At 35.7% G+C, this 27568-nt stretch overlaps 1 protein-coding gene across 14 annotated transcripts in view; it reads left to right on the plus strand.

Moving 5' to 3' along the window:
* Positions 1–27568, plus strand: part of LRCH3 (leucine rich repeats and calponin homology domain containing 3) — a 136688-nt gene that overhangs the window by 34981 nt on the left and 74139 nt on the right. For all 14 annotated transcript variants that reach the window (XM_032869415.1, XM_032869414.1, XM_032869417.1 and 11 more), the window contains exons 2-6: positions 13401–13545; positions 15507–15633; positions 18880–18985; positions 22378–22514; positions 23799–23908. In XM_032869415.1, the coding sequence (XP_032725306.1) occupies positions 13401–13545; positions 15507–15633; positions 18880–18985; positions 22378–22514; positions 23799–23908 (625 nt within the window). The remainder of the gene's footprint in view (positions 1–13400; positions 13546–15506; positions 15634–18879; positions 18986–22377; positions 22515–23798; positions 23909–27568) is intronic.

Raw genomic sequence — 27568 nt, forward strand, 5'->3', positions numbered from 1 at the left:
TCCCAGGCAGTTTAGTATAGAAGTCGGACACTGGTCTGAGAAAAAAGAAGGTTGTGTTGGGCTTTGGGCTGTCCTAGGAATTCTCCTCTGTGGAGAATGGCAATTGTAACAGTTTGAAAGAAGGAACAAAACTGAGCAGATTCCTAAGAACAGAGAAAGAATTTGTTGAATTAAACATTTGAAATACCACTTAGATGTTTATAATTGTTTTCTTTTAAGAGATTTAAGTTATTAACAAGTTTTTGTGTTATAAAGATTACGGATTTTTCTTTTGCTATCTTATCAGAAGTGAGCAATAAATACTATGTTAGTAAAATGATTATGTTCTTTTTTCTGGATTTTGTGACTTTCATAGTCTCAAACATTCTCATTTTACAGAAATGGAATGCTAATAAATTAGCTGGGAGGAAAATAGATAAATGTTGTTTAAGGAGCCATACTACTGTTAGGTCTTTGGGCTCTAAGTTTGTCCCCTGAAAGTAGGAATTAACCACTTCTAATTCATAAAATCATAAGGTTCTTAAACAGATAATGGAAAAGATAGACTTGGGAGAAAGTACCTCTTAGTATGCTTCTTACCTGCAAAAAAAGGTAAAATATTTGAAAGCATCTCAGTGAAAGTCTAGAGTAAGAGATTCTGAGATGTTCTAGAGATTAAGATGGTAAAAAAATGGTAGAACTAGGACTAAAATCTGACTAGATTATGTCTCATTTAAGATAATAGTGTTTCTCTAAATTTTATTGTTTCTGGGTATGGGTTTTTTTTTTTTTAAGATTTTATTTATTTAACAGAGAAATCACATGTAGGCAGAGAGGCAGACAGAGAGAGAGGGGGAAGCATGTTCCCTGCTGAGCAGAAAGCCTGATGCAGAGCTCAATCCCAGGACCCTGAGATCATGACCCGAGCTGAAGGCAGAGGCTTTAACCCACTGAGCCACCCAGGCGCCCCTGGTTTTAAAAACTTTTATTGGCAGAGTATGTAATAAACACTATTTCAAGATGGAAGCAAATACAGTTGGCCCTTGAACGACATGGGGTTTAGGAAAACTGATCCCAGCACAACTGAAAATCTACGTCTAACTTTTGACTCCCCCCAGTATTTAACTACTAATCCTCTACTGTTGATGGAAGGTCTTACTGATAATATAAACATGTTAACACATATTTTATATGTTATGTGTATTATATACAGTATTTTTACAATAAATCTAGGGGAAAGAAAGTGTTAAAATCATAAGAGGAGATACATTTTCTACATTTGTAAAAAAATCTCCGCATTATTGGACCTGCACAGTTCAAACCCAAGTTGTTCAAGGGTCAACTGTATTATAAGAATTCAGTCACAGTTAGGGATGGTCTTTATAGACTAAATAATTGAGTTTGTTTTCTAATACTATGTGAAACTGAAATCCATTCTAGGCAGAAATTCATGTTCTTTACTATGCGAGCAAAAAGGATCTTTTAAGTTGGTTAATGTTTTTTGCTTTCTCTACATTATTTGAAAAGGAAAAATGTGTAATATATTTCTAAAAATAAGGGAGGGTAATTAGCAAATTGCAGGAATATATTTATATGTGTGTTGTAAATATATGTACATCCTTTCTCATTAAGATTTAATAATACTTTGTTGTCATATATTTCTTTTTTTTTTTTAAGATTTTATTTACTCATTTGAGAGAGAGAGAGAGAGAGAGCAAGAGAGCACAAGCAGGGGGAGAGGCAGAAGCAGGCTCTCATCTGAGCAAGGAACCCCATGCAGGACTCGATCCCAGGACCCAGAAATCATGACCTGAGCCAAAGGCAGATGCTTAACCACTGAGCCACCCAGGCGCGCATGTTGTCATATATTTCTTAACTCTAATGTGTTTCACTACAGATAGCCACATGTATTTATGGTGATTTAAACCCATTAGGTACCCTTTCTACCTACCAAATTACAGCAGGTTCTAGTTTCTTTAATTGTTCTGCCGGAATTGTTATGCTGGGACAGAACTAGGGTGCCCTTTTCTCTAGCCTTCAGTAGCATTTTTTTCACTGCCCTTCCCACATCACTAACAGGCTCTGTGAGGCCCTTAGGGCCACTTCCTGATGCCTGCTTGCTTGCTTGCTTGCTTGCTTTTTTTTTTTTTTTTTAAGATTTTATTCATTTATTTGGCAGACAGAGATCACAAGTAGGCAGAGAGGCAGGCAGAGAGAGAGAGAGAGGGAGAGGAGGAAACAGGCTCCCCGCTGAGCAGAGAGCCTGACGTGGGACTTGATCCCAGGATCCTGGGATCATGACCTGAGCCAAAGGCAGAGGCTTTAACCCACTGAGCCACCCAGGTGCCCCCCTGATGCCTTCTTTTAAGCCAACACCAGGTGTTTTAAGTTTTTGTTATAGCACACTTCAGTTCCAGGTACCAATTTCTGTTTTCTTGGTTATTGCTGTGTAACCTACCACTATAAACTTGGTGGCTTACAAAAAACCCCAACAACCATTTATTCTGTAACTTTCCTAGGGGTTGGAGGCTTTCCCTTCTGTCTCCTACCCCCATCCTCCAAATGTAACTTGCCACAGAAGTTTGTTACACAAGGGTGAAAGAGAAATCGCTGATTGCAGAACTGGGACATGGAAGCTTACAAGATAAACCTGGAACATCTTGGGGCGCCTGGGTGGCTCAGTGGGTTAACCCTCTGCCTTCGTCTCAGGTCATGATCTCAGGGTCCTGGGATCGAGCCCCACATCCGGCTCTCTGCTCAGCGGGGAGCCTGCTTCCTCCTCTTTCTCTGCCTGCCTCTTTGCCTACTTGTGATCTCTGTCAAATAAATAAATAAAAATCTTAAAAAAAAAAAAAACCTGGAACATCTTGTTGTGTTAGAATATGAGGAAATGCTCAAAAAAATGAAAATGGCATATCAAAAAGATACAGGGGTTCTCGTAATCAAATCTGGCTTATAATGGATTATAACCCTTTAAATAAGATGAAAATCTGCATCCATGTAGCAAATAGGACTATAAATCAATGTGCATGTAATTTTTATAAATAGGAAGAAAGGGAATATCATAAGTTAAAAACATTTTATATTTCAAAATGGAACAAAGGTCCAGTGTTAATATTTTATATACCTAAAGCACTTTTTTACAGCTGTAACCTATTTCAGCCTTTTTTTAAAAATTATAAAATATTTGGGGCACCTGGGTATCCGACTCTTTTTTTTTTTTTTTTTTTTTTTTTATTTTGTCAGAGACAGAGGGAGAGAGAGTAAGCGAGCACAGGCAGACAGAGAGGCAGGCAGAAGCAGAGGGAGAAGCAGGGTCCCTGCCGAGCAAGGAGCCCGATGTGGGACTCGATCCCAGGACGCTGGGATCATGACCTGAGCCGAAGGCAGCCGCTTAACCAACTGAGCCACCCAGGCGTCCCGGTATCCGACTCTTGATTTCAACTCAGGTCATGATCTTGGGGTCCTGGGATTGAGTCCCATGTCAGACTCCACAGTCAGCTAGGAGTCTGTTCCATGATTTCTCTCCCTCTTCCTTTGCCCCTCCCCCCGCTATCTGTCTCTCTGTCTTTCTCTCTCTCTTAAATAAATAAATCTAAGATACTTATCTATAGTTTGATAGACATAACAGTTTTTCCCTGTAAAGTTGAATTTGATTCATTTTATGTAAGTACTTGTTTAGAAGTAAGTTATTTTCAATCCAGGTTATGTAATACTTTTTAAAATAGCAAAAAAATTAAGGAAGATAAAATTGTGATTTGGCCTTTCTTAGCTATGTTAATCATGTTACAGTCTTACTGTAGCTGAAGCTCTATAGATAAGGGAGGACTGATTCTTACTCGTTTCTGAGTTGACAGTTTTTGTTTTATCCATTTATTTGCTCTTTTTTTTTTAAAGATTTTATTTATTTATTTGACAGAGAGATCACAAGCAGGCAGAGAGGCAGGCAGAGAGAGAGAGGAGGAAGCAGGCTCCCTGCTGAGCAGAGAGCCCGATGCGGGGCTCGATCCCAGGATTCTGAGATCATGACCTGAGCCGAAGGCAGCGGCTTAACCCACTGAGCCACCCAGGCGCCCCTATTTGCTCATTTTTTGAATGAATATTTTATTGAGCTCCATACTATGTGCAGTGGCACTACTGAGTGCTAATTGTATGGAGTTGAACAAAGCAGACATAGTTCCTACCCTTATAACATAAGAGACTCATTAAATATTTGGTGTATGAATATATTGGGTGTATGAATATATTTGGTGTATGAATCTAGATTCTTAAACACCCCTTCCATTAATATTTAGGATGCTTTTTAGTATTTTTTTAGGCTTATTTCTTTAACATATTATTTTAAAACTCAGCAGTATCTCTGAGGTGAATTTGACATTGAGGGTAAGACTTTCATAAATATGGAAAATAATTGGGCATTTTATTACAAACATAATGCGCTAGAACTTTTTTATTGAAACATTTAGTTATTTAGTTTAGTTTAGTTATTTAGTTTAGTTATTGAGACTTCATGATTTATCTTTTAGCCAAAAATTTTCTCATATTTTTATCAGGCCAAAATGGTTTTTTTATGCTTTGCTCAACTGAATAATACATCCAAGGTCTGCGCCAAAGTGGTATAGTTGTTGGCTCATGTTACTAGCATTAGAAGAAAAGATAATGGCTAGTGAAAGATCAAGGCCACATGCAGGATATGATACATAGAAGTAACTTAATAGCTTAATTGCAAAGTTGTTTATTATCCAGCTTGTGGCTTTTTGTAGCACTTGGCAAATCTCAATTGAATTAGCAGTCTAGAAAACAAGCTAAGATTGATTACACAGACACAGAGTTGGAAACTTAGGAGGTTTGTGTGACAATAACTAATCTTGTGAGTATGTGTGAAATCAAAAGCTTACTCTAGTAACACAAAGATACACTAACCTTTGTGCTTATTTAACCTCACTGAAAGATAAGGAAATTGTTTTAAACATTTTAATGTAAATCATTAAGTAAATGTTTTCTGCATTTTTGCCTTTTAGAAGTAGGGTATACTGAATGCAATATTGCTTCATTTTGGTGACCAAAGATCATAAATTATTATATTGCACTCTGACCTCACACAATTCCATATAATTTGGGGAGTTTTGTTATTTGTTTTTGTTGTATTGCTCTCAACCCTAGGAAGCTGGCTTTATGTGTGCCTCTTTGTGTTTTATAGTTTATGAAATAATTTTCCATGTGTTGTTTTATTTGAGTCTTAGATTAGGCAGTGACAGAGGAGGTAAAGAGAAATGAATGGGTTCAAGATACATTTGGGCCAATAAACTGATAGTGTTTGTTGATAGGTTTAGATTAGAAAAAAGTGATTCCAGAATTCTGTCCTAAGGAACTGAATAGACAAAAGCATTTCCATCATGAGATAGAAAATACTGAAAAACTGATATATTTGCAAATATATAGCATTTCTTTGGCATTATTGTGTAAAGATAGTTCTCAAAGCTGAGAAGTCTTTTCCCCTCTTCAGAAAAACATGAGGTCTTTTGAAGCATTTGGTTAATATAGGGGACTCAAGACACTGCCTGTAAATGATATGTTCCTACATTAATTAGTAAGTCAAATGTAGTTAAATTCTATATTCATATTCCACTAGTTTGAACTTGAGTGATTAAAAAAATTGGAAACTGAGTCTGTGTTCTAGCTGAGTACCTCACTGTTTTGAACATAATTGAGATTTTAGCAATAAAGAAAAGAGCGTAGATAATCAAAGAGCTAGAAATAACATGACCGTTTTAAAAATCCAAATACAGGGTGCCTGGGTGGCTCAGTTGGTTAAAGCCTCTGCCTTCGGCTCAGGTCATGATCTCAGGGTCCTGGGATCGAGCCCCACATCAGGCTCTCTGCTCAGCAGGGAGCCTGCTTCCTCCTCTCTCTCTGCCTGCCTCTCTGCCTACTTGTGATCTCTGTCTGTCAAATAAATAAATAAAATCTTTAAAGAAAAATAAATAAAATAAAAAATAAAAATCCAAATACACTGGGTAATTATGTTAAATATAGAGTGTTTCAGTTAAAAGATAAAGATTGTTGGGCAATAAAAAGAAAGCAAAATCTATATGCTGTTTATAAGAGACACGTTCAAAACATAATGATTGAGAAGTGTTGAAGATATTCTATAGATAAATTAACTATATTGTTCCCTGTGCTTTAACAAACTATCATAAACTTAGCAGTTAAAGAACTTAATGGTTCCTTTGGATCAGGTATCTGATCAGGTGTCCAGGCACAGCTTAGCTAGGTCTGCAGCAGGGTTCCAATCAAGGTGTTGACCGGGGCTGTGTTTTCATCAAGAGGCTTGACTAGGGAAGGGTCTGCTTCCAGCCTCCTTCAGGTTGTTGGCAGAATTTACTTCCTTTCAGGGGTAAAATTCATGATAGTTTGACTCTTCAAAGCTGCAACAGAGAGAAACAGATGGATATAACCACAGGAATAACATACATCTCCTTTGCAATCTTCTGCTGGTTAAAGGAAAGTCTAAGTTGATTTTTAACAATATAGGTTTGCACTGCATGAGTCCACTTACATGCAGATTTTTTATAGTATGGTACTATAAATGTATTTTCCATAAGATATTCTAAACATTTTCTTTCCTCTAAATTACTTTATAGTGAGAATACAGTATATAATATAACATACAAGGTGTATGTTAATTGACTGTTTCTGCTGTTGGTAAGGCTTCTGATCAACAGTAGGCTATTAGGAGTTCAGTTTTGAGGGAGTCAAAAGTTATACCCAGTTTTCAGCTGTGTCGGGGGATGGCACTCCTAACTCACCCACATTGTTCAAGGGTCAAATGTATATTGGCTACTTATGAAGTCCTACCCATACTCAATTGGAGGGGTTGTTATACAAGGGCATGAACAGGGATCATGGGAGTCACATTAAAATCAGTCCACTAGACCAACCAAATGAAGAAATTTCAAAGCAAAGAACAATACTAGAAATAAAAGAAGTAACTTAAAGGGACACCTGGGTGGCTTAGTCAGTTAAGTGTCTATGTTTGGCTCAGGTCATGATCCCAGGGACCTGGGATCAAACTCTACATCAGGCTCCCTGCTCATGGGGAAGCCTGCTTCCTCTCCCACTCTCCCTCCTTGTGTTCCCTTTTCCACTGTTTCTCTTTCTGTGAAATAAGAAAAATCTTAAAAAAAAAATAAGAATTATAAAAATTTGATTTATCAGAAAAATTTAATAATTTAAAATTTCATAGGAACACAGTGACAAAATCCCAAGAATTATAGAGAGAAATAGACAAGATAGCAATAGTAACAGAAGACTGACTGTGATATACCTTTTTCAGCAGTTGATATTAAAAAACTGCCCCAAAAAAGTAAAAATGAGCCTTGAACAATGCAGTCAAACAAATAGGACCTAATAGACCTAACTAGAACATTATGTGCAATGTAGAAATGTAGAGTACATTCTTTTCAGACTCACACAGAATATTTATAAAAATGGACCATATGCTGATCCATAAAGAAAATGCAGACAAATATCAAAGGATTGAAATAACATAAGGAGTACTTTTTTAAAGATTTTTATTTATTTATTTGACAGAGATTACAAGAAGGCAGAGAGGCAGGCAGAGAGAGGAAGAAGCAGGCTTGCCACTGAGCAGAGAGCCAGACGCGGGACTCAATCCCAGGACCCTGAGATCATGACCTGAGCCCAAGGCAGAGGCTTTAACCCACTGAGCCACCCAGGCACCCCAAGAGTATTCTTTTAGTGTAATAAAGTTGTTAGAAATCAACAAAAAGTTAATTAGAGTGTCCTTACATGTTCAGAAATTAAAGAATACATTTCTGACAGGATAAGACAGAAATCATAATGGAAACTAGAAAATATTTCTAATCTAATATACTTATAAAACATTAATATAAGTAAAGATAAAAATCTTATCATCTCAATAGAACTGGGGATAAAGCAAGTAAACAATGTGTAAAACCCTCCTGAGGAAAATTATGAAACTTTATTAATAGGTAAATTAAAGGTGACTTCTATTAATTAGTGGAGATGTTTGTGGATTGAAAAATTCAATATTGTAAAGGTGTTATTTCTTCTCAAATTGATATTGACTCACTGCAATCTCCAGCAAGTGTTTTCATGAAATTAAACAAGCACATTCTAAAGTTTAAAAGGAGATGCAGAGGACCTAGAAAGCCAAGAAATACTTGAAGAACGATGAGGTAGGAATACCTTAGCGGTTTAGGAACACATCACTCTGCTAGATGGCAAGAATTATTATCCAGCTGTAGTAATTAAGATTGAGTAATACTGACAATAGTGTGGTGTATTAGCCTTCAAATAGACCCATACAAATATAGACACCTGGTATATGACAAAGGTGTTATTGGCAAATAATAGGAGGGAAGATGATCTTTTCAATAGTGGTCACTGGGGTAAATGGATATCCCTGTAGGAAAAATTGAAATTGGCCTCCTACTTCATATCATACTAGAAAAACAATACCTGCTATAGTAAATGTGATGGTCAAACTATAAAACTTTCAGAAGAATATATCTTTTTATAAACTTAAGGGAAGGTTTTCCTTTAAAACTGTAAAAACCACTAACCATAAAGGAAAAGATTAATAAGACATTTTACTGTATTAAAGACTGTCATCAGAGATACCACAAAGAGTGTGGAACTTCAAACCACAAAGTGGGGGAAGAGATTTGCAGCAGATATAATTGATACCAGATTCATATTCTGAATTTATAAAGATCTCCAACAAATCAAAAGACTTTATGAGAAAGGAAATCTATGGCCAATAAACAAATGAAAAGCTGTAGTACCTCATTAATAATAAAGGAAATGAAAATTAAAATCACAATGAAATGCCACTGTATGAAAATCTTTAAAGCATAATAAACATATTAAGACATCTCATAATAATAAGTATTGGAAAAGATGTGAAGCCACAAGAAGTCTTCCACACTGCTAGTAGATGTGTAAATTGGTGCAACCACTTTGGAAAACCATTTGTCATTCTCTTGTGAAGTTGAAGATCTCATCTTATTACATGGCATTTTCACTCCTAGATATTCATCTAGATCAATGTGTAATTGAAGTGTTCATCAGTAGTAGGATAAGCAAATAAACTGTGGCATGTTTATATAGAAGAGAACTATGAAGACAGTGAAAATGAAGAACTACTGCAGGATACACCTTACATGAAAATAGAAGGAAACAGATTCTCCCCTAAATCTCCAGAAGAACTGTAGCCCTGCCAACACACCTTTATTTTAACCCAAGGAGACTTATTTCTGACTTCTGATCTCCAAAACAGTAGGTAGTTAGTACTAAAAATTGTAAAGTGTTAAAACTATTAAGGAAATGATTATCACTAAAATCAGTAGATTAGTTTCTCTTTTGGAGAGGGAAAAGATTATGATCAGGAACAGCTACATTGGAGCTTCTAGGGTACTGGCAATATTTTTATTTCTTTGAATGTGTATATGTTTTATGCAGTCTTCTCTCCATATGAAGTTAGCATCATTGCTTTTATTACCAGAAAAAGAGTTTTAAGAATACTACATACCCATAATTTTTTAAACTGAAGGTTATTTCTTAAAGGCTTTTTAAAAAATTCATTTATTTATTTGAGAGAGAGAGTGAGAGAGCACACAAGTGGGGGTAAGGGCAGAGGGAGAGAATCTTCAAGCAGACTCCTTGCTGAGCCTGGGCTGGATTTCACAACTCATGAGATCATGATCTGAACTGAAACCAAGAGTCAGACACTTAACCAACTGAGCTACCCAGGCACCCATGAAGGCTTTTTAAAACACGTTTCTTTGATTATAAAATTATTTCTTCCTTGAGGGAGTGTGACAAAAAATATTTTTTATAAACCGTTAGTACTTTGCAGTATTTTCTGTAATATGATCATAGATTTATAGCATGTAAAAAATTACTTAGTTAACATAAGGAAGTAGCTACTTGTCTTCCCAAATTGAAATAAAAATACAATTTAAGTGGAAGAACTTGTAAGAACCCTTATCCAAAACTCTGCTTTCAAAAATAGATTATGTCTTAAATTTGCTAAATATTAAAAAATTAAGGAGTACCCATTTATTGATAATGCGTCTAAGCCTAGTGTATATCTTGCTGTTATTTTTTTCCCTGCTTAACATGGGGATAAAAAAAATGTTGGAAGTTATTTGTTTCATTTTTCTGGATTTTAAGCAATTTAAAGATTTATTTATTTATTTATTTATTTGAGAGAGAGCACTTGAGTGGGGAGAGAGGTAGAAGCTGACTCAGCAGATTTCCTGCTGAGCATGGAGCCTGATGCAGGGCTGGAATCCAGGACCTGCCAAAGGCAGATGCGTAACAGGCTGAGCTTAAATCATGTTTAAGGTTTAATTTAAGCTTGAATCATGTTTAAGCGTAATCCCTGCCTAAATTTAATCTGTTGCCTGGAGCTGTCATCTTGGAGGGTTAAATTTAAATAAGGAGCAGTTTGCAATGAATTTAATTTCTTTAATTTCTTCAACTTTTTTTAAGTTTATGTATTTAAGTAATCTCTACACCCAATGTGGGCCTCAAACTCATGACCCTGAGATCAAGAGCCACATGTTCCTCCAACTGAGCCAGACAGGCACTCCTCATTTCTTCAACTTTTAAAATTATAGTAATAAAATTTAAATAGGAATTGATAAAAAAGAATTCTTACTGCATTTAGTATGAAAGAAACTATAGTGTGATTCTATAGGAAATTTTTAGTCTTAAGTATTTGATGTTCTCTGTTAACTAGGGCATTAAAACTTTCCTAATGAATACAATATGGGGAGGCATTTTGGCAAGATAGTGATCTGTTTCCCAACTTCAGTTACTAACTATCACTTGAGAGTGAAACAGCTCTGAGGCATGTAGGCTGGAGGGGCCTAGAGGAAATATGTGAGTTTGGGGAATATAATGTGATCCAAATGAAAACAAGAGGCAAAAGCCTGTGGGGCAATTATCAGAATTTTGGAGTCCTCAGAAAGAACTGTGCCCTTGAGTAAAAGCTTACTTCCATCCCATTGTAGAGGTTGCTTCTACAATTTTGGTGTTAACTGCCTTTCAAGGGACTCCGAGCAGCTTGAAGGATGAGCTCCGAGATGACATGATGCAAGCCATGAATGGCAAAGGAAAACAGTTCACTTAAAGGAACAACCAGCAGCCGGAGACAGGATGAACAAGGATTGCATCTAGAACAAGTGATTTCAGTGAAATAGAACAGAAGTAGAAACTGGAGGAGATGACAGATTTAACAGGCAAAACAAAATAAATTATCTTAGATTTTCAAGAAAAACAAAGAGACATGCTTCTAATCATAGCATAAAAGAAAACAAAAAACGGGGAGCTTTTTTATATATTAACTTGTGGAAAGGGTGGTTATTGATGAGACTCAAATTCCTGGTCTGGAACATTGAGTAGAAGAGTATAGCCAAATGGGGTAGTCAGTGGGGGTATATATATAGATATAGATAAAGATATAGATATAGATATATGTGTCTATGGAAGGAGAGAGAACAAATGGAGGAGGTGCAGTAACTAAAGCTATACTAGGCAAGCATGTCTCTGGTTTGAAGAAAAACTGAAAGAGCCTGCTGAGTTCCAGACCAGACCGTTGAGGATGGTGGGGAGACAAGAAAAACAAGCTGTTTACAAAGGAAAAAATCATCGTATATGTGCCAGACTACTCCATGTGACCCTGGAAGCTAGATGGTAGTAAAATAACATCTACAGGGTTCCTAAGAAAGGACCTGTGCCTATACCTAAGCAGGTATTATTCACATGTTGTGGTGAAAGCAAGATACTTGTGGACACACAGTAATACAAGTCCTCCATTTAGGAGAAGTTCTCAGTAAATGATTCTCACCAATAATTGCCAACAGAGACTTTGAGATAGGGCAGAAGAAGAGAGAAAACAGTGGTAAGCAAGTGAATCTCACAGTATATTTAACTAGATCTAAATGGATAATGATAGAGTGACTTTATTTCAGCAGATGCCTTTGTCTTCTCCATTTCCTAAAAGTTAGCAAAAGCTTCAGTAGATGTGGCTTCTGTCCCTCTGGCAGACCGTAGTGATTTTCTATTCTTCCAGAGGGAGGCATACAATTTCTGATTGTCTTGTTGTAAAAAAAAAAAAAAGCTGTTAATAGGGCGCCTGGGTGGCTCAGTGGATTAAACCTCTGCCTTCAGCTCGGGTCATGATCTCGGGGTCCTGGGATCAAGTCCCGCATCGGGCTCTCTGCTCTGCAGGGAGCCTGCTTCCTCCTCTCTCTTTCTGCCTGCCTCTCTGCCTACTTGTGATCTCTGTCAAATAAATTAAAAATTAAAAAAAATTATTTAAAAAAAGCTGTTAATACTCAATTCTAGATCCATTAATTCATTGCTGGTTGCAAAATGGTGACATTCTATCATTTTTTATTTATAAGGCGAACACTTCTACAGACATTTCATCTTTTTGGTTGCTCTGTAATACAGTTCATATAGGAAAGGCAAGTTAAATGTTTTCCCCTTTATCAGTTTACAAGATAATGAATGGGTTCTCTATCATCTTTTGGGGGAAAGGGGGAGATGTCATTATAAACTAATATAATTCAACATATGTGATACATTTGAGTCCTTTGCAGTTATTATCTCCATTGAAGCTGAGATTTGTCTCATCTTTGGCCTAGAAGCAAATCTTTTGACATGACTCCTTTTGACATGACCCTGATAATCTTTGACGGTAAAGAAAGGGGCAGTATAATGGGGCACCTGAATTGCTTAGTCAGTTAACCATCTGCCTTCAGCTCAGTTCATGATCAAGGGTTCCTGGGTTTGAGGCCCGTGTCAGGCACCCAGCTCAGCAGGGAGTGTGCTTCTCCCTCTCCCTCTGACCATCTCCTTTACTCATGCTCTTGTTTGTTCTCTGTCTCTCTCAAATGAATAAATAAAAAAATCTTAAAAGGGGGGGGGGACAGTATTTTTTTTTTAAGTTTTGTGTTGTTGTTTTTTTTTAAATCCCAGAATGTTGTCTATGCTTTTGGGAAGGTGGTTTTTAGGATCTATTTGTTTCCTAAGATATTTGATACTTAGTATGATCTTTGGTGTAATTGTAGATAGATATGCCTTAGAATTTGTGTTACTTGCAAAAAAATACTGGTTTTATTTTTTAAGTATATGTGGGGACTCAGAAGGAATCAGTATTTCCCAGCAAAAAGATGGAGAGGAGTATGTTAACATGTTTTTTTCAATTGAATAATAAATATTTGAATGTTTACTCTGGACCATTCTTCACAATGGAAACTCTTGGGAATTCAGACAATCATGAAACCTGCTTATTTATCTAACATTTTGGTAAAATAAGTTCTAATGTTTGACCTTAAGACTTAATTTATTTTTTCTTTCAGATCTGTCACGAAATCGTCTCTCAGAGATTCCCATAGAAGCATGTCATTTTGTTTCTCTCGAGAATCTCAACTTATACCAAAATTGTATTCGGTATATACCAGAGGCAATTCTAAACCTACAAGCTCTAACATTCTTAAATATTAGGTAAGGATGCTGTTTCTTTCTTTTTTGTTTTAATTTTTAGTTTTATATGGTATTTTCAGTTCTCTCTTCCCTTTCACTGAAATTTACATTATCTATTTATATCTGCAGTATCACTGAAATTTACATTATCTATTCATATCAAATTTACATTATCTATTCATATTTACATTATCTATTCATATTCATTCTTAGGCTGAATTAACAATATTTCCTATGTGCTTCTAGTTTTCTCCCTTTGCCTTTAGCTTTGCAATAATTAACAAACTATAAGGGTCATTGGCCTGATAGGCTTGCAGTAGTCTTGTAGTGATTCTTCAATTACATTTTCAAATAAGCTTTATCATTTGAGAATAGATCTGAAAGTACTTTCATTGTTGTGATTTTGCATTTTTGTGTACTAAGTTCTGAATGTGTAAATGCATTTATTTAACTCCTTTCTATTTTTTCATATCTTGGAATACTTCTTTGACTATTTTTTTGGTTATAAAAGTTATAAATGTTCACTGGAAAAAAATGAGCAAATGTAGAAAAGTATAAAGAAAATTCATCAAAATGTTGTATCTGAGTTATAATTATAGGTGATGTTTTCCTTTTTCTCTAGGCTTTCAATCAAATTTCTAAATGAGATTTTTCCCCTTGGCATGATATACTCTTTGGAAATATTTTTGTATGTAAAGATTTTATTCTATAGTTTATATACTTCTAAAACTCATTTTCCCTCTCAGATATTTAGTTTATTTCAGGTTTTTGCCATGATAAAAGTAATACTGGCAGAGACTCTTGTATGTAAATGTTTATCTTTCTCTTTCCTTAAGATAAATGTCTAGGAATAGAATTGTTATTATTATTATTATTACTAAGATTTTATCTGAGAGAGAGACAGCAACAGAGATAGAGAGAGCATAAGTGGGGAGGAGAGGGAGAAGCAGGCTCCCTGCGCTTGATCCCAGGGCCTCAGGATCATGACCTGAGCCAAAGGCAGATGCTTAACTGACTGAGGCACCCAGGCATCCTGGAATAGAATTATTGATTGAAAAAGTTTTAAAGGCTCATGATCTATATTAGTCATATCAGCAAAAGGTCTTGGAAATGGGGTGAACTGACCCTAGAGATGAAAAGGTTAAATCTATATAAGTAAAATTTTAACTTATTTTTATCCTAATGATAGATGTGTACTTTCAGTACTGATTTCGCATATTTTTATATATAAAAAAGATTTCTTTTTTTTCTCTAAGATTTTATTTATTTATTTGAGAGAAAGACAGTGAGAGAGAGCATGAGAGGAGAGAAGGTCAGAGGGAGAAGCAGATTCCCCTTGGAGCTGGGAGCCCAATGTGGGACTCGATCTGGGGACTCCGGGATCATGACCTGAGCCGAAGGCAGTTGCTTAACCAACTGAGCCACCCAAGTGCCCCATAAAAGATTTATATACATATACTTCAGCTGGCGTGACATATTTGAAATCACAGCCTGTCACTTGTTTTCCATAGAACTATATATACATTTGATTATAATGTATGTAATGGTGAGGGAAGTAGATACAACTACTTTTATGTTTATAACTCTTGTTTGGAAGACAGGAAAGGATAACAGTCATCTACTGTATTTTTAAATCACTTTATCATTCATAACAGTAATTTAAATAAGTAACAAATGTTGTGTTTATATAGCACATCATTATTTACAAAGGAGTTTTATGGTACAGGGTCCTGTAGGATAGGTAGGAGAGTTATTAAGATCCTCAATTTACATATGAGGAATCTGTGTAAAAAAACGAATAATGCTGTGCTTAAAATCACAAAGGTGATACGTGAGGAAATGGAGGCCAGAATCCAAATCTGATATCCTGTTTGTTTCTTCCAAGACTTAGGTTTGTCACTTTACTGAGTGTAGAATAGGAAAGATGGAAATTTCTTGAGTGGTGGGTTCTTACTCCTCTCTTTTTCTACTTATCCATTTAGTCGGAACCAACTGTCAACGTTACCAGTGCACTTGTGTAATTTACCACTGAAAGTCTTAATTGCTAGTAATAACAAATTGGTGTCACTTCCAGAGGAAATTGGACATCTCAGACATTTAACAGAACTTGTAAGTTAATGTTTTACTTTTTCACTGTCCCACATGTATGTATATCCATAGTCATACCATAATCTGTCATGTGATAAAGACCCATTATTAAGGTACGTATTGTTTAGTTTTCTTCAGGTATGAATAGTGAAGTTTTGCTGGTTGATCAGTATTGAAGTGCTTCAGGACAGAGTTAAAGTACTTAAAGTGCAAGTCTAATAGGCCCACGTGGACTGGAAGAAAGTCATTAGAATTAAATTTTAACCAGTATTCATTTATTTCCATGTTACTAAACTTTTGAGATATGTTAATAATGCATTTGAATTTTTAAAAATCTTAATAGTGTCAGTGTTCCGATTTTTGGTTAGCCCCTACAGGGGGAACGGGCACTACAAAGATCAGGCTTATTTTTTTTGTCTCACATGCTATCTCTAGCACCCCTCTCCTTCTATAAAGTAAGCTATTCTTTACTGCTTTATGGTTTCTGAGAAGCTTGACTTTCGTTTACTACTCCTTGTTACTCTTGAGTACTTATATTCTGGGCATGGGAATGGAACTTTTCCCATTAAACACCACAGTAACATTATGAATTAAGTATTATAATTATCATACTAAAGCCGAGGAAAGTAGCACTTAGGTAATTTGCCCAAGGTTCCATAACTGAAATAGAATTTGAAATCAACCTACCTTAACTTCAGAGCCCATGTTTTATATTTCTGAAATGGTCAAATACAATTATATCCATTGAGATTTGGAAGGATAGTTTCATGTAGGTTTATTAACAAAGATAGACATCATAAACAAAAAATACACATGTAATTTAACTGGACCACACATTAGCTCTCTCTTTTTTTCAGGTGGATTATGAATATAAAAGGTCACATGTAAAAATACACAAATATATTAAATCTGGAGTATTTAGACTATTTATTTAGAGACAATAAGATCTAGGAAATAAAGTCCAAAATACAAGTTTGTTGGCATTTCTTCAGAGCTTGGGTTATTAACATGAACTAACAGTAAATTTTGCTTGTGATTCAGATTCTGACTTTTCAACTCAGAACTTTCTGTATCTGCTTATTGAATCATAAATACCTAAGCTGTATCTTGTAGAAGGAGCTTTTAGCTTTCTACAGAAGAGGTAAATCGATACCCTCAGTCGTATAGTTTGTGCCAGAGTGAGAATTATTTTTTTTTTTTTTTTATTTGAGAGAGAGAGAGAGAGAACATGAGAAGAGGGAGGGTCAGAGAGAGAAGCAGACTCTCTGCCAAGCAGGGAACCCGATTCAGGACTTGATCCAGGGACTCCAGGATCATGACCTGAGCTGAAGGCAGTCGCTTAACCAGCTGAGCCACCCAGGCGCCCCAGAGTGAGAATTAATAATCCCAAAGCTCCTGATTTCTACTTAATAGAACATGTTTTTACAACATCCTTATTGCTTTTTTCCTTTATTTCCCCCTTTTTTTTTTTTTTAGTTTATTTATTTAAGTAGTCTCTATAGCCAACGTGAGGCTTAAACTAAAGACCCCAAGATCAAGAGTCACATACTTCTCCAACTGAGCCAGCCAGGTGCCGCTATTTCTCTTCATTTTTTTTTTTTTCCTTAAAGATTTTATACATTTATTAGAGCAGGAGAGTGAGAGAAAGCACAAGCAGGGGGAAGGGCAGAAGCAGAGGGACAAGCAGACTTCCCACCAAGTGGGGAGTCCCATGCGGGGCTGAAGGCAGAGGCTTAACTGATTGAGCCACCCTTCCCTTCATTTTTTTTTTTTTTTTTAATTTGACAGACAGATCACAAGTAGGCAGAGAGGCAGGCAGAGAGAGACAGGAGGAGGCAGGCTCCCCGCTGAGCAGAGAGCCTGATGCGGGACTCGATCCCAGGACCCTGAGATCATGACCTGAGCCGAAGGCAGAGGCTTTAACCACTGAGCCACCCAGGCGCCCCACCTTCCCTTCATTTTTAAGTGAAAGTAAACTTCAGTCTTTCAAGATATACATTTTCCAAGAGAAATATTATAAATTACTATTACCTTCTGGCTCAGGTTCAGTTTTCCCTATCCTTTCAACTTCTCTTCCTTTTAACTTTGATGCCCAGAGCATTGGACTAAAAAGTATAGCTACTGATTCTACTTCAGTCATTAATTGGTAGGAAAAGTAAAGTAATATTTTCTCTAAAAGTATTATGGGAAAATGTAAAAATAATGTTTGAAGATTATTGAAGTTTTGGTAAGTGGTCTTTTCAAATAGTAAGTCTATTAATATTGTCTTTTAACTCATATCCTAAAGTGTTAATGTGGCATCTTGGAGCTTTTATTAACCTAGACAACTTCCTGCTGTTATACATGGAAAAATGTTATACATTTTTCTGGCTGGTCTCAGAATTAGGGAATTTGTCAGTCTTGGAACCTGTAGTCAGCCTCTTCTCAGAACTAGTGGAATCAAGATGTTGACCAATATACCAGAAGGCCCACATAATACTTGTGTTGGTACCAGCTTGAACAGATGCCAATAGAGCAATGTCTATTTTTTCCATGGCCTATGAGTTATGTGTACTTCAGTTTTTTTTCCCTCACTTTCAGTTTGATAAAGAATTTTTTGAGCTGTCTTCAATGCATTTTTTTTAAAGATTTTATTTATTTATTTGAGAAAGAAGGAGCATGAGAGGGGAAGGGGCAGAGGGAGAAGCAGATTCCCTGCTGAGCAGGGAGACTGATGCGGGACTCAATCCCAGGACTCCAGGATCATGACCTAAGCCAAAGGCAATCGGTCACCCAACTGAGCCACCCACACGCCCCTCTTCAGTGCATTTTTATTTTACATTCTTGAGCAGGTGAGCTGGTATTTTGAAAATAGGAGTTCCTTTCAATTAATTTTATCATTATAATTTTTATTATTGTTTTGTTTTTTCTTCTAAAAAGAACACGTATAAAATATTGTCCTAAATAGATCTGTTGTTATACTTTTTTCTAATTTACCTTTTCACTAGAATTTTCATTTGATTTGATCCTAGGCCTTCTGTCCATATCTTGTCATTTAATTTTTGTTCTGCTCATAAAATTAGTGTAGATCCATATAAAATGTGTAAAATCAGTCAGAAGCCTCTACGTTTTTAGAATTAACAAGGGGACACAGAATCTTTTTTTTTTTTTTTTACAGTTAAGACAGATCATAAGTATTACTTTATGAAACCTCATTTTACACATGGTTTAAAGTGGACAAATTTGTAATATTAGAACAACTCTTTACCTTGTATTTTTTTGAGATAGGATGTGAGCTGCAATGAAATTCAAACAATACCTTCCCAAATTGGTAATTTGGAGGCCTTGAGAGACCTTAATATAAGAAGAAACCACTTAGTACGTTTGCCTGAAGGTAAGAAACTGAAATAATTGTTTTGTTATTTCTTGTTTTATTTTGAAGATCTCTCAGACTGATAGGTACAAGACAAAAATGTATACGAGTTATAGGCAACGTTTGAAATACAGTAGTTCAGCTACTATATGTTTCCTGTTTCCTTACAGATTTTAAAGTTAGAGTCTTCAGTGAAAAACTCCAATAACTATTAACCAGTGATTGTATTTTTAGATCGTGTCAGAATTAATTAATAATGCAAGGTAGGGTCCCTGAAAGTTGTAGTACTTGAAACTATTGGGAGAAATAGATCATGTTTTTGATGAGGAAATAGTTTAGTGTAATGAAAAATATTCCTGCAATTTGCTCTGACTTAAAATAGACTTAACTTGAACTTAATCTTCCCTGGAAATGTTCAGATAGAGGCTAATTAATGGTTGTGGCTAGTTAATGAGGTGATGTATAGAATGAATAATGAATGCAGTGAGAGACTGCACTGGGAGGCTGGTTCTCTTAGGCTTACTATAGGCTCTGGTATATGTATCTAAATGATAAAAATGATTAAACAAATTAAGAATAATTTATCAGTCCTTCAAAATATGAATTCGTGAAAGAAGCCATAAGAAGAAATGAAAAATGGGGAGAACTTAGATCAGAGTATATATTTCTTTAATTTTATTGTGGAAAATTTCATATATAAATGAGAGCAATGAATATCCAGCCAAAGTAGTGATCAGCTCCTGGAAACTCCTGTGTCATCTGTACTCCCATCCACTTTCCCTTACCTCTGTCCTTCAGAAGGTATTTTCATGACTATGATGCTCTAGGTTCTTCTACAAAAATCGACTTGTATAGTAAATAATGAAATAACTAATGAAACTTTTGCTTCACCGTGGAATCCAAATGTTAACACCAGTTTAATCCAGTATGATTTTTAGTTCTAACAAATTTTTAGTTCATACAAGTGTGACTTGGACATTTTAGATGTCAAATTGTCTCAGTAAGTGACCATTTAGTCCACTTTTATACACTTAGTGTGGTCAGACTAGCCAAAATCCTGCATAACTTTCATCTTACTCACTTACTCAGTAACCTCTACACCTTTTATTTTTAGAGCCCTTCCTCATTTCCTCCTGGGTCTACTTTTACCCCCTCAGGAATATGAATGAAGGCCCCCAGCAGAACTGACCAAAATCATGCCATAGGTCTCATAACCCAAAATTTCTATCCAAGATTACCCTTCTACTCAGGACCCACTTACGGTGATTGATCTTTTAAAAAAGGCTTATTAATACAATAATATGGACTTACTACAAAATCAATTAATGAAAACATTGGGATTTTAGTGAAAATGAAAATTCAGAGTTTTAAATGACAGTTATAGTCTAATAGTTCTATCATCTAATTTATTTCTCTATCAAAATTTAAATATATGTTACAAGAAAATGGTGAGTCACACATATAATTTTAAATGGCTTTAAAGCTTATCTTGTAATCTCAACATATTCAGCTAAACTGAAATGGGAAGAAAGCTTTATTCCAGTAGCTACATATGTTAGTGTGTAAGTTCGTGTTCATTAATTGGTGGTTTGGTAGATAAGACGTATGTCTCTTATTGCCATTTTGATTTTAAATTTTAATTGTTATAAAGTAATATATTGCTCAGAAAGTCAAATAATATAAAAATATATATAGTATAAAATAGTATAAAAAAACATCATTCAGAAAGTTGAGTATAAAAAGTTCAAAATCAATAATAGCATTCTGCTGCCTCAACCATCTCCCTCCCCAGTTGTTGTTTTTTAAGATTTTATTTATTAGAGAGCGTGTGCTTGCATGTGGACATGGAGGAGGGGAAGAGGGAGAGAGAGAGAGAGAAAATCTCAAATAGACTCCCTGCTGAGTGCTGAGTGTGGAGCTGCCACATGACTCTATCTCATGACCCTGAGATCATGACCTGAGCTGAAATCAAGAGTTGGACGTTTAACCAACTAAGCCACCTGGCACCCCTCCACCTCCCCAGTTTTAATGTCTGGAAGCATCTACCTTTTCTGCCTTTGACTATTTCCACTAGCATTTGCTAACATATTTCTAAATAGCAGGCTTTAACAGCTTTACTGGATTTATCAGTCTTGACATTTATGTCAGCTCCTGTTATGGTAGATGACTGTTTATTTTTTTTATTTTTATTTTTTAAGATTGTATTTATTTATTAGAGAGAGAGAGAATGCACAGAAGTAGGCAGGGCAGCAGGCTGAGGGAGAGGGACAATCAGGCTTCCTGCTAAGCAGGGAGCCTGATGCGGGGCTCAATACCAGGACCCTGGGATCATGACTTGAGCCATAGGCAGATGCTTAACTGACTGAGCCATCCAGGCGATCTGATAGATGATGGTTTAACTTTCTTACACACTATCACGATCATAGCTTTACTTCCCTCCTACTATCTTCCCAATGTAGTTTTATCACAACTTTTGATCAAAGTATTATTGTTTATGTTACTACAACTATATAAATGTTGTTCCCTGCCAATTCAGTTGATGTACTCTGATTTTATTTCTTTTTTCTACATCTTATTTTTGTTGCTGTTTTCATCTTTTTTTGTTTTGTTCTTGCTTAGTTTTTTTTATGTGCCTATGGCTAATTCCTCCCTCCTTTTCTAGCACAGAGACCACATTCATGTAATTTTTATTACACTATTGTAATTGTTCTATTTTATTATTAGTTATTGTTGTTAATTTCTTACCATGCCTAATTCATAAATTAAACTTTATCATGTATATGTATACAGGTATGTATATATAGGAAAAATCATAGTATATATCAGATTTGGTACTATCTGCAGTTGCTGCATCATTGGGGGTTTTGAAACATATCCCCCATAGATAAGAGGGGACTGGCTACAGGCATTCAAGAGCTAAGGATGGGATGGGGTTGGGTAGGAAAGTGCTGAGGTCTCTTCACTGCGTAGTCTTCCTCTTAAATCCTCCATTTTCAACCGGCAGCTCATCCTGACTTTCCATTGTGCCTGAGATGCCTGAATTCAAAGGCTTTTGATTCGGTTTCACTAGAGAATAACTTACTGACCCCTGTGGTGATTGGAGAGGGGTTGTGCTGCATGAGTTGAGGTTGGGAACTTAGGCATTTAACTTGTTCTTTGTACACACTATCATCTAATCCATTGGTTATGCCTACGTTTCTGTGGTATCAGGCCTCTGGTTTCTGTAGTTCTGTGAGCGCTTTTCACTAGTATTCCCATCTGTAAACAACTAGATTTCATTTTACAATATTAGTTCATTATTAAGAAAGGAGATAAATACATTAAATTTCTTATTATTTAACTAGAAGCTCCTGTAAAAATTGTCTAGTTTTGAAATATCATGAATTGTTCATTTCCTTCTTATCACCCTGCAGAGCTGGCAGAACTGCCATTGATACGATTAGACTTCTCCTGCAATAAAATTACAGCAATCCCTGTTTGTTATCGGAACCTCAGGCACCTACAGATGATCACCCTAGATAACAATCCACTACAGTCTCCTCCTGCACAGGTAAACTCTAGTGGGTCTGAAGTATGTTGGAAACTTTTTCAACAAAGGGTGAATTTACAAATTGAAGTTCTATGCATTTATCTTTTTGTTGGAAATGAAATTCTTTTAAAATAAACTCACACACATATGTATTCTTTAGAAGCCCTGAATAAATGGGAAGAAGGGCAGGTAATATTTCCAGAAGTGTTTCGGCTTTCATTAAATTGACTTACTTTTTTAGGCTGAAGGGTTCTTCTTGAAGTTTTCTAATATAATTTGAGTTAATTTCTTTCTAGTAAAATTTGCATGTAGGCAATGTAAACATGAGAGACACATAAAAATACTTGGTTTTCAGAATTAAAGATTATCAGTGCGTTTCTTCTGACCATTGTTTTTGTACCTTTTTATTTTCTAAAATCTTAAGTTCCTCATTTAGTCAGTTTGGTCATTTGTTTATCAGTGACAGATATGAAACTATTTAATAATAATTATAAGGTAACTTTACATACAGATTCCAGTCATCCCATAATCTGAAAAAATTTACCAGCCTGTATTTTTTTGAATTTAATTTAATTTATTCTTTTATTATGTTCAGTTAGCCAACATATAGTACATCATTAGTTTTGATACAGTGTTCAGTGATTCATTTGTTGTATATAACACCCATTGCTCATCACAACACATGCCAGCCTATATTTTTCACTGTAGCATTTGAACTCTATAGTTGATGATGGTCTTGTTCAGGCCTCTAGATGGCAACTATAAAGCTTTATGAGTAACCTTCATAACTATAGAAGGATCTCATAATCCTAAAGAATTTGTATTTTGACTTCCGTCAACAGAAATAGAATTTTAATAATTAATCTTTCTGCTTTTCTCTCTTACAGAAAGTAGGATTCAAAACATAATTGTGCATGATTGTTGAATTTCTGAAAGCAAAAGTTGCCTGTGTAATCCGTGGGGTACAATGCTTTAAATCCCTGACTGTGCCTAACTAATCAGGGTGATAAGTTTATTTAGTATTCTCTCAGTGTTTATAATCATAAGTTACTTATTTTATATGTTACTGAAAATTATTCTTGACCAGAAAATAAAAAATCTGTATTTATATCACTTAAACACATAGAATAACTAATAATATGTTATAATGAGTATTTGATTTTTAATATCACTATATGTAGTTGATAGAAATGCCTGCTGTTTCTAATATATAATAAATAAAAAGCTGATTGTGATTGTTAACAGGGAACACCTACATTTCGGATGAGTAATAATTTGGTTGCGTGTATGTGTTACTTTTTTTAGATATGTATTAAAGGCAAAATTCACATATTTAAGTACCTGAACATACAGGCATGTAAGATTGCTCCAGAGCTGCCAGATTATGATAGGAGACCCTTGGGTTTTGGCTCCTGGTGAGTATATTTTATTTTTTTTATTTAATGTAGTCCATCTTATAGGGAATCAAACTGGACCCTTAAATCTGCGTGAATGTTTAACTAAAGGGAAATAACCTATTTTGACACTGCTTTTCTCAGAATGTTTGTATTAAGTAAACAGTCGATTACAGATATCTGACAAAGTGTAGGTTTTTTTTTTTTTTTTTAAGATTTTTATTTATTCATGGACAGAGAGAGATCACAAGTAGGCAGAGAAGCAGGCAGAGAGAGGGGGTGGAGAGAAGCAGGCTCCCTGCTAGCAGAGAGCTGGATGCGGGACTTGATCCCAGGACCCTGAGATCATGACCCGAGCTGAAGGCAGAGGCTTAACCCACTGAGCCACCCAGGCGCCCCTGACGAAGCGTAGTTCTAAGTTAGGGTTTCTCCACCTCACAACTGTTGATATTTTGGGCAAGATGACTCTGTTTTGGGAAGCTGTCCTGTACATCAGAAGATGTCTATCAATATTCCTGGCTCCTGTAGCACCTTCCCAGTGTGACAAACAAAAATGACTCCAGACATTGCCAAATACCCGCTGAGGGGTCCCTACTTGAAAACCACTGGTCTCAGTGACTTGAATGCCAACCTTGGCTCTTTTTTAATTCTGTGTTAATTCTGTGACTTAAAACACATCACTCAAACTTTTGGGGGGTTCATTTTTTCTTTAGGGAGTGGAGAGGTTGGATTTGATGACCATTAATGTCACTTCAGGATCTTTTAGTTGTTGAATCCTTCAGCTATATAACACTTGAATTACAGGGTTATCTCTTTGGCATTCCCATCCATCTGGAACAATCTTAAGCAGCAGTAAATAAATTCAAAAGGCCTTTTAACAGACAAAATAGATGTCTCAGTGAAGGTGCCATAATGCATTATAGGACTTATTCAAAAGAGAACCCTTCTGGCCTTCTCTTAGAATCTGTCACATTTTACGTAAGATCACAGTCCTAATGAGCTTGCTTCTCAGTATCCTATTCTAAAACAGATCAACAGATTTCTCTTTTGGTAGAGTTTCTAAAAGCAGACATATTAAAAGTACAAAAAATAATTTGAAAGGAAAAATAAAACTATAAAAAGCAGACACATATCAAAAAATTCAAGTTAGTGGTTAACTCTTGAGAGGAAGATTCAGTCTGAAAGAGGCATAAGGAGGCTTTAAAGGTATTAACGTCTCATAATGTTTTAAAAGCTATGTCTATTTTATTCTTTTTTTTTTAAAGATTTTATGTATTTATTTGAAACAGAGAGAGAGAGATCACAAGTATGCAGAGAGGCAGGCATAGAGAGAGAGAGGAGAAAGCAGGCTCCCCGCTGAGCAGAGAGCCTGACGCGGGCCTCGATCCCAGGCCCCTGAGATCATGACCTGAGCCCAAGGCAGAGGCTCAACCCACTGAGCCACCCAGGCGCCCTAGAACAAGTTTAGTCCTAAGAGTACTGTCTTGGCTAAAGAGAATTTTTCTTAATCCTGTAGCTCTTCAGGTGTTCAGTGCAAATTAGGTGGTACTTTCTTTCATTCCTTACATGTAACTTCCTAATTACTTTTGCATAATAAATAAACTACAACCAGTCTTCCTTAAGTTATTTTATAAAGGTCACAAATGTTTTATTTATTTCTAGATATAAATGTTTCCAACTCCTATAGCAAGTTGCACTGTTGTGATAACTTTTAAGTTTTACATGGTGGCACATGTATTTTTCAGTAGTCATCTATAGTGACCTATGCTTTTTTGCTGACTAGCTATATATTACAGACTAAATATATTCATGTATGGTAGTGTGGCACTGAACCAAATCTGAGGAAAGACTAAGCCACTAGTAAGAAAAGTCCTGCTTCTGCAATCTGAGTAACAGAATTAATTCTCTCCAGCAAGCTCGAGCTTGTGAAAGCAATGATCATCCTTTATTCATATTTGTATTCTTAGCATCTAGAATACTGTGTGACATTTGGTGAATGTTTGGTGAACTAAACCCAAATGAAGCAGATATAGTGACTTGTAACTGCAAATGCTCTCTTTAGGGTACATTTTTCATAGAAACAATAATAATGAGTTTTATTTAGTCCTTTTTAATAGTATTTGTGGAAATCCATAGCCTGTATTTTCTCAGTCTTTATAGAAAATCCGTGAGGTAGGTGTTATTAATCTTTTTCCCTCTAACTTACGAGGAAACAAGTTGAGAGAAGTTAAGCAAGTTAATTGAAGTCACAAAGCTAGTAAATGATGGGGCCATGTCATCGGTCCAGATCTAACAGTACAGCCTGTTAAACTATGAAAATAGCCATGTTTTATGCTCCTCACTGCACTCTCCTGACTGACTCACAGTTCAAGTTCCTGCTACAGAAAAGGCACTTACACATCTGAGTCCATGGTATGCTAGGTAGTTTATTAAGGAGTTTGGACTTTCAGATAGGGCATAGCTGGAGCCTGGCTGGCAGAACTCTGCCAGGCCTCCTGAGGGCCATATTTATTCATTGGGTGACCATCTGTCCTGATTTGCTTGTGACTAAGGGTTTTTCTGGGACACAGGACTTCAAGTTCTAAAACCAAGAAAACCCTGAGCAAATCCAGGGGTTTGTAAACATGTATATCCCATTTTAATCTTATCAGTTTAAACTCTGAACAAGAGTATGTGGAGAAGCTAAAAGTAACAAATAAAGGAGATAAATGAAATGATAGCTAATGCAGAGATTCTATTAATTCTGTTTATGTTACCCACTTGAAAAATACTACAGTAAATTTAGGCTTATCTCAGTCGGCCACTTGATAGAATAATCGTTATATAGAACAGTGTCCTCTAGAAATTGGGAAATCTTTACTTGGAAAAAATACATAATATTTTGAAACACTTTTCAGTAAATCTTGAAGTATACATACATCTTTTCGCAGCTGCAGAATTTTTTAAGTGTGGCTTAATGTATAATTTCATTAGAAAGCTTTTAAAATTGGGTACCTCAGCCTGACTTTGCTGTGATAAAACATATATAGTACCTATATGTAAGATCTGGACTCTAAAATAAGCATAAAAGCAGACCTATCACATAGACGCTGTAAATAAGACATTTTACTTCACTACTAACAATTAGGAAATATAGATGAAGGGCAAATGGATATTCATTGTATTGCTCTTCTAACTCTTGTATAGATACGAATTTTTCCAAAGTAAAAAGTAGGGAGAAATTAACTACTTTCTTTTAGAAAAGTAAATTTTTGTTTGTTTTTAAGTAATCTCTACATCCAACATGGGGCTCAGACTCATGAGACCCTGAGATCAAGAGTCACATGTTCTTCCAACTGAGCCATCCAGACACTGCCAGAAAAGTAATTTTAGAATTCTGCTAAGAGACTTTCTTTTGCTAAATTATCTCAATGGGGGGGGGGGGGAATGATGAAGATAGCCAGAAGGTACCTGTATTTTTGGATCTTCATAATCAGAGCATATTTAGTAGTTTGGACAAATAGATGTATATATTAATTACTACATTAAAAGTAAAATCTTTATCCGTAAAGTGATAAGTTACAAAGACTGTCTTGTGTTCACATAGGGTTTTTGTTTGTTTTGTTTTGTTTTGTTTTGTTTTGTTTTTAGTTGACATAAAGCTTTCATTTATATAAAGGCATGTGAGTAGAAATGGTTAAC

Source organism: Lontra canadensis, unplaced genomic scaffold (genome assembly GCF_010015895.1).
Source record: "Lontra canadensis isolate GAN:19392208 unplaced genomic scaffold, GSC_riverotter_1.0 scaffold38, whole genome shotgun sequence".
Classification (NCBI taxonomy): domain Eukaryota; kingdom Metazoa; phylum Chordata; class Mammalia; order Carnivora; family Mustelidae; genus Lontra; species Lontra canadensis.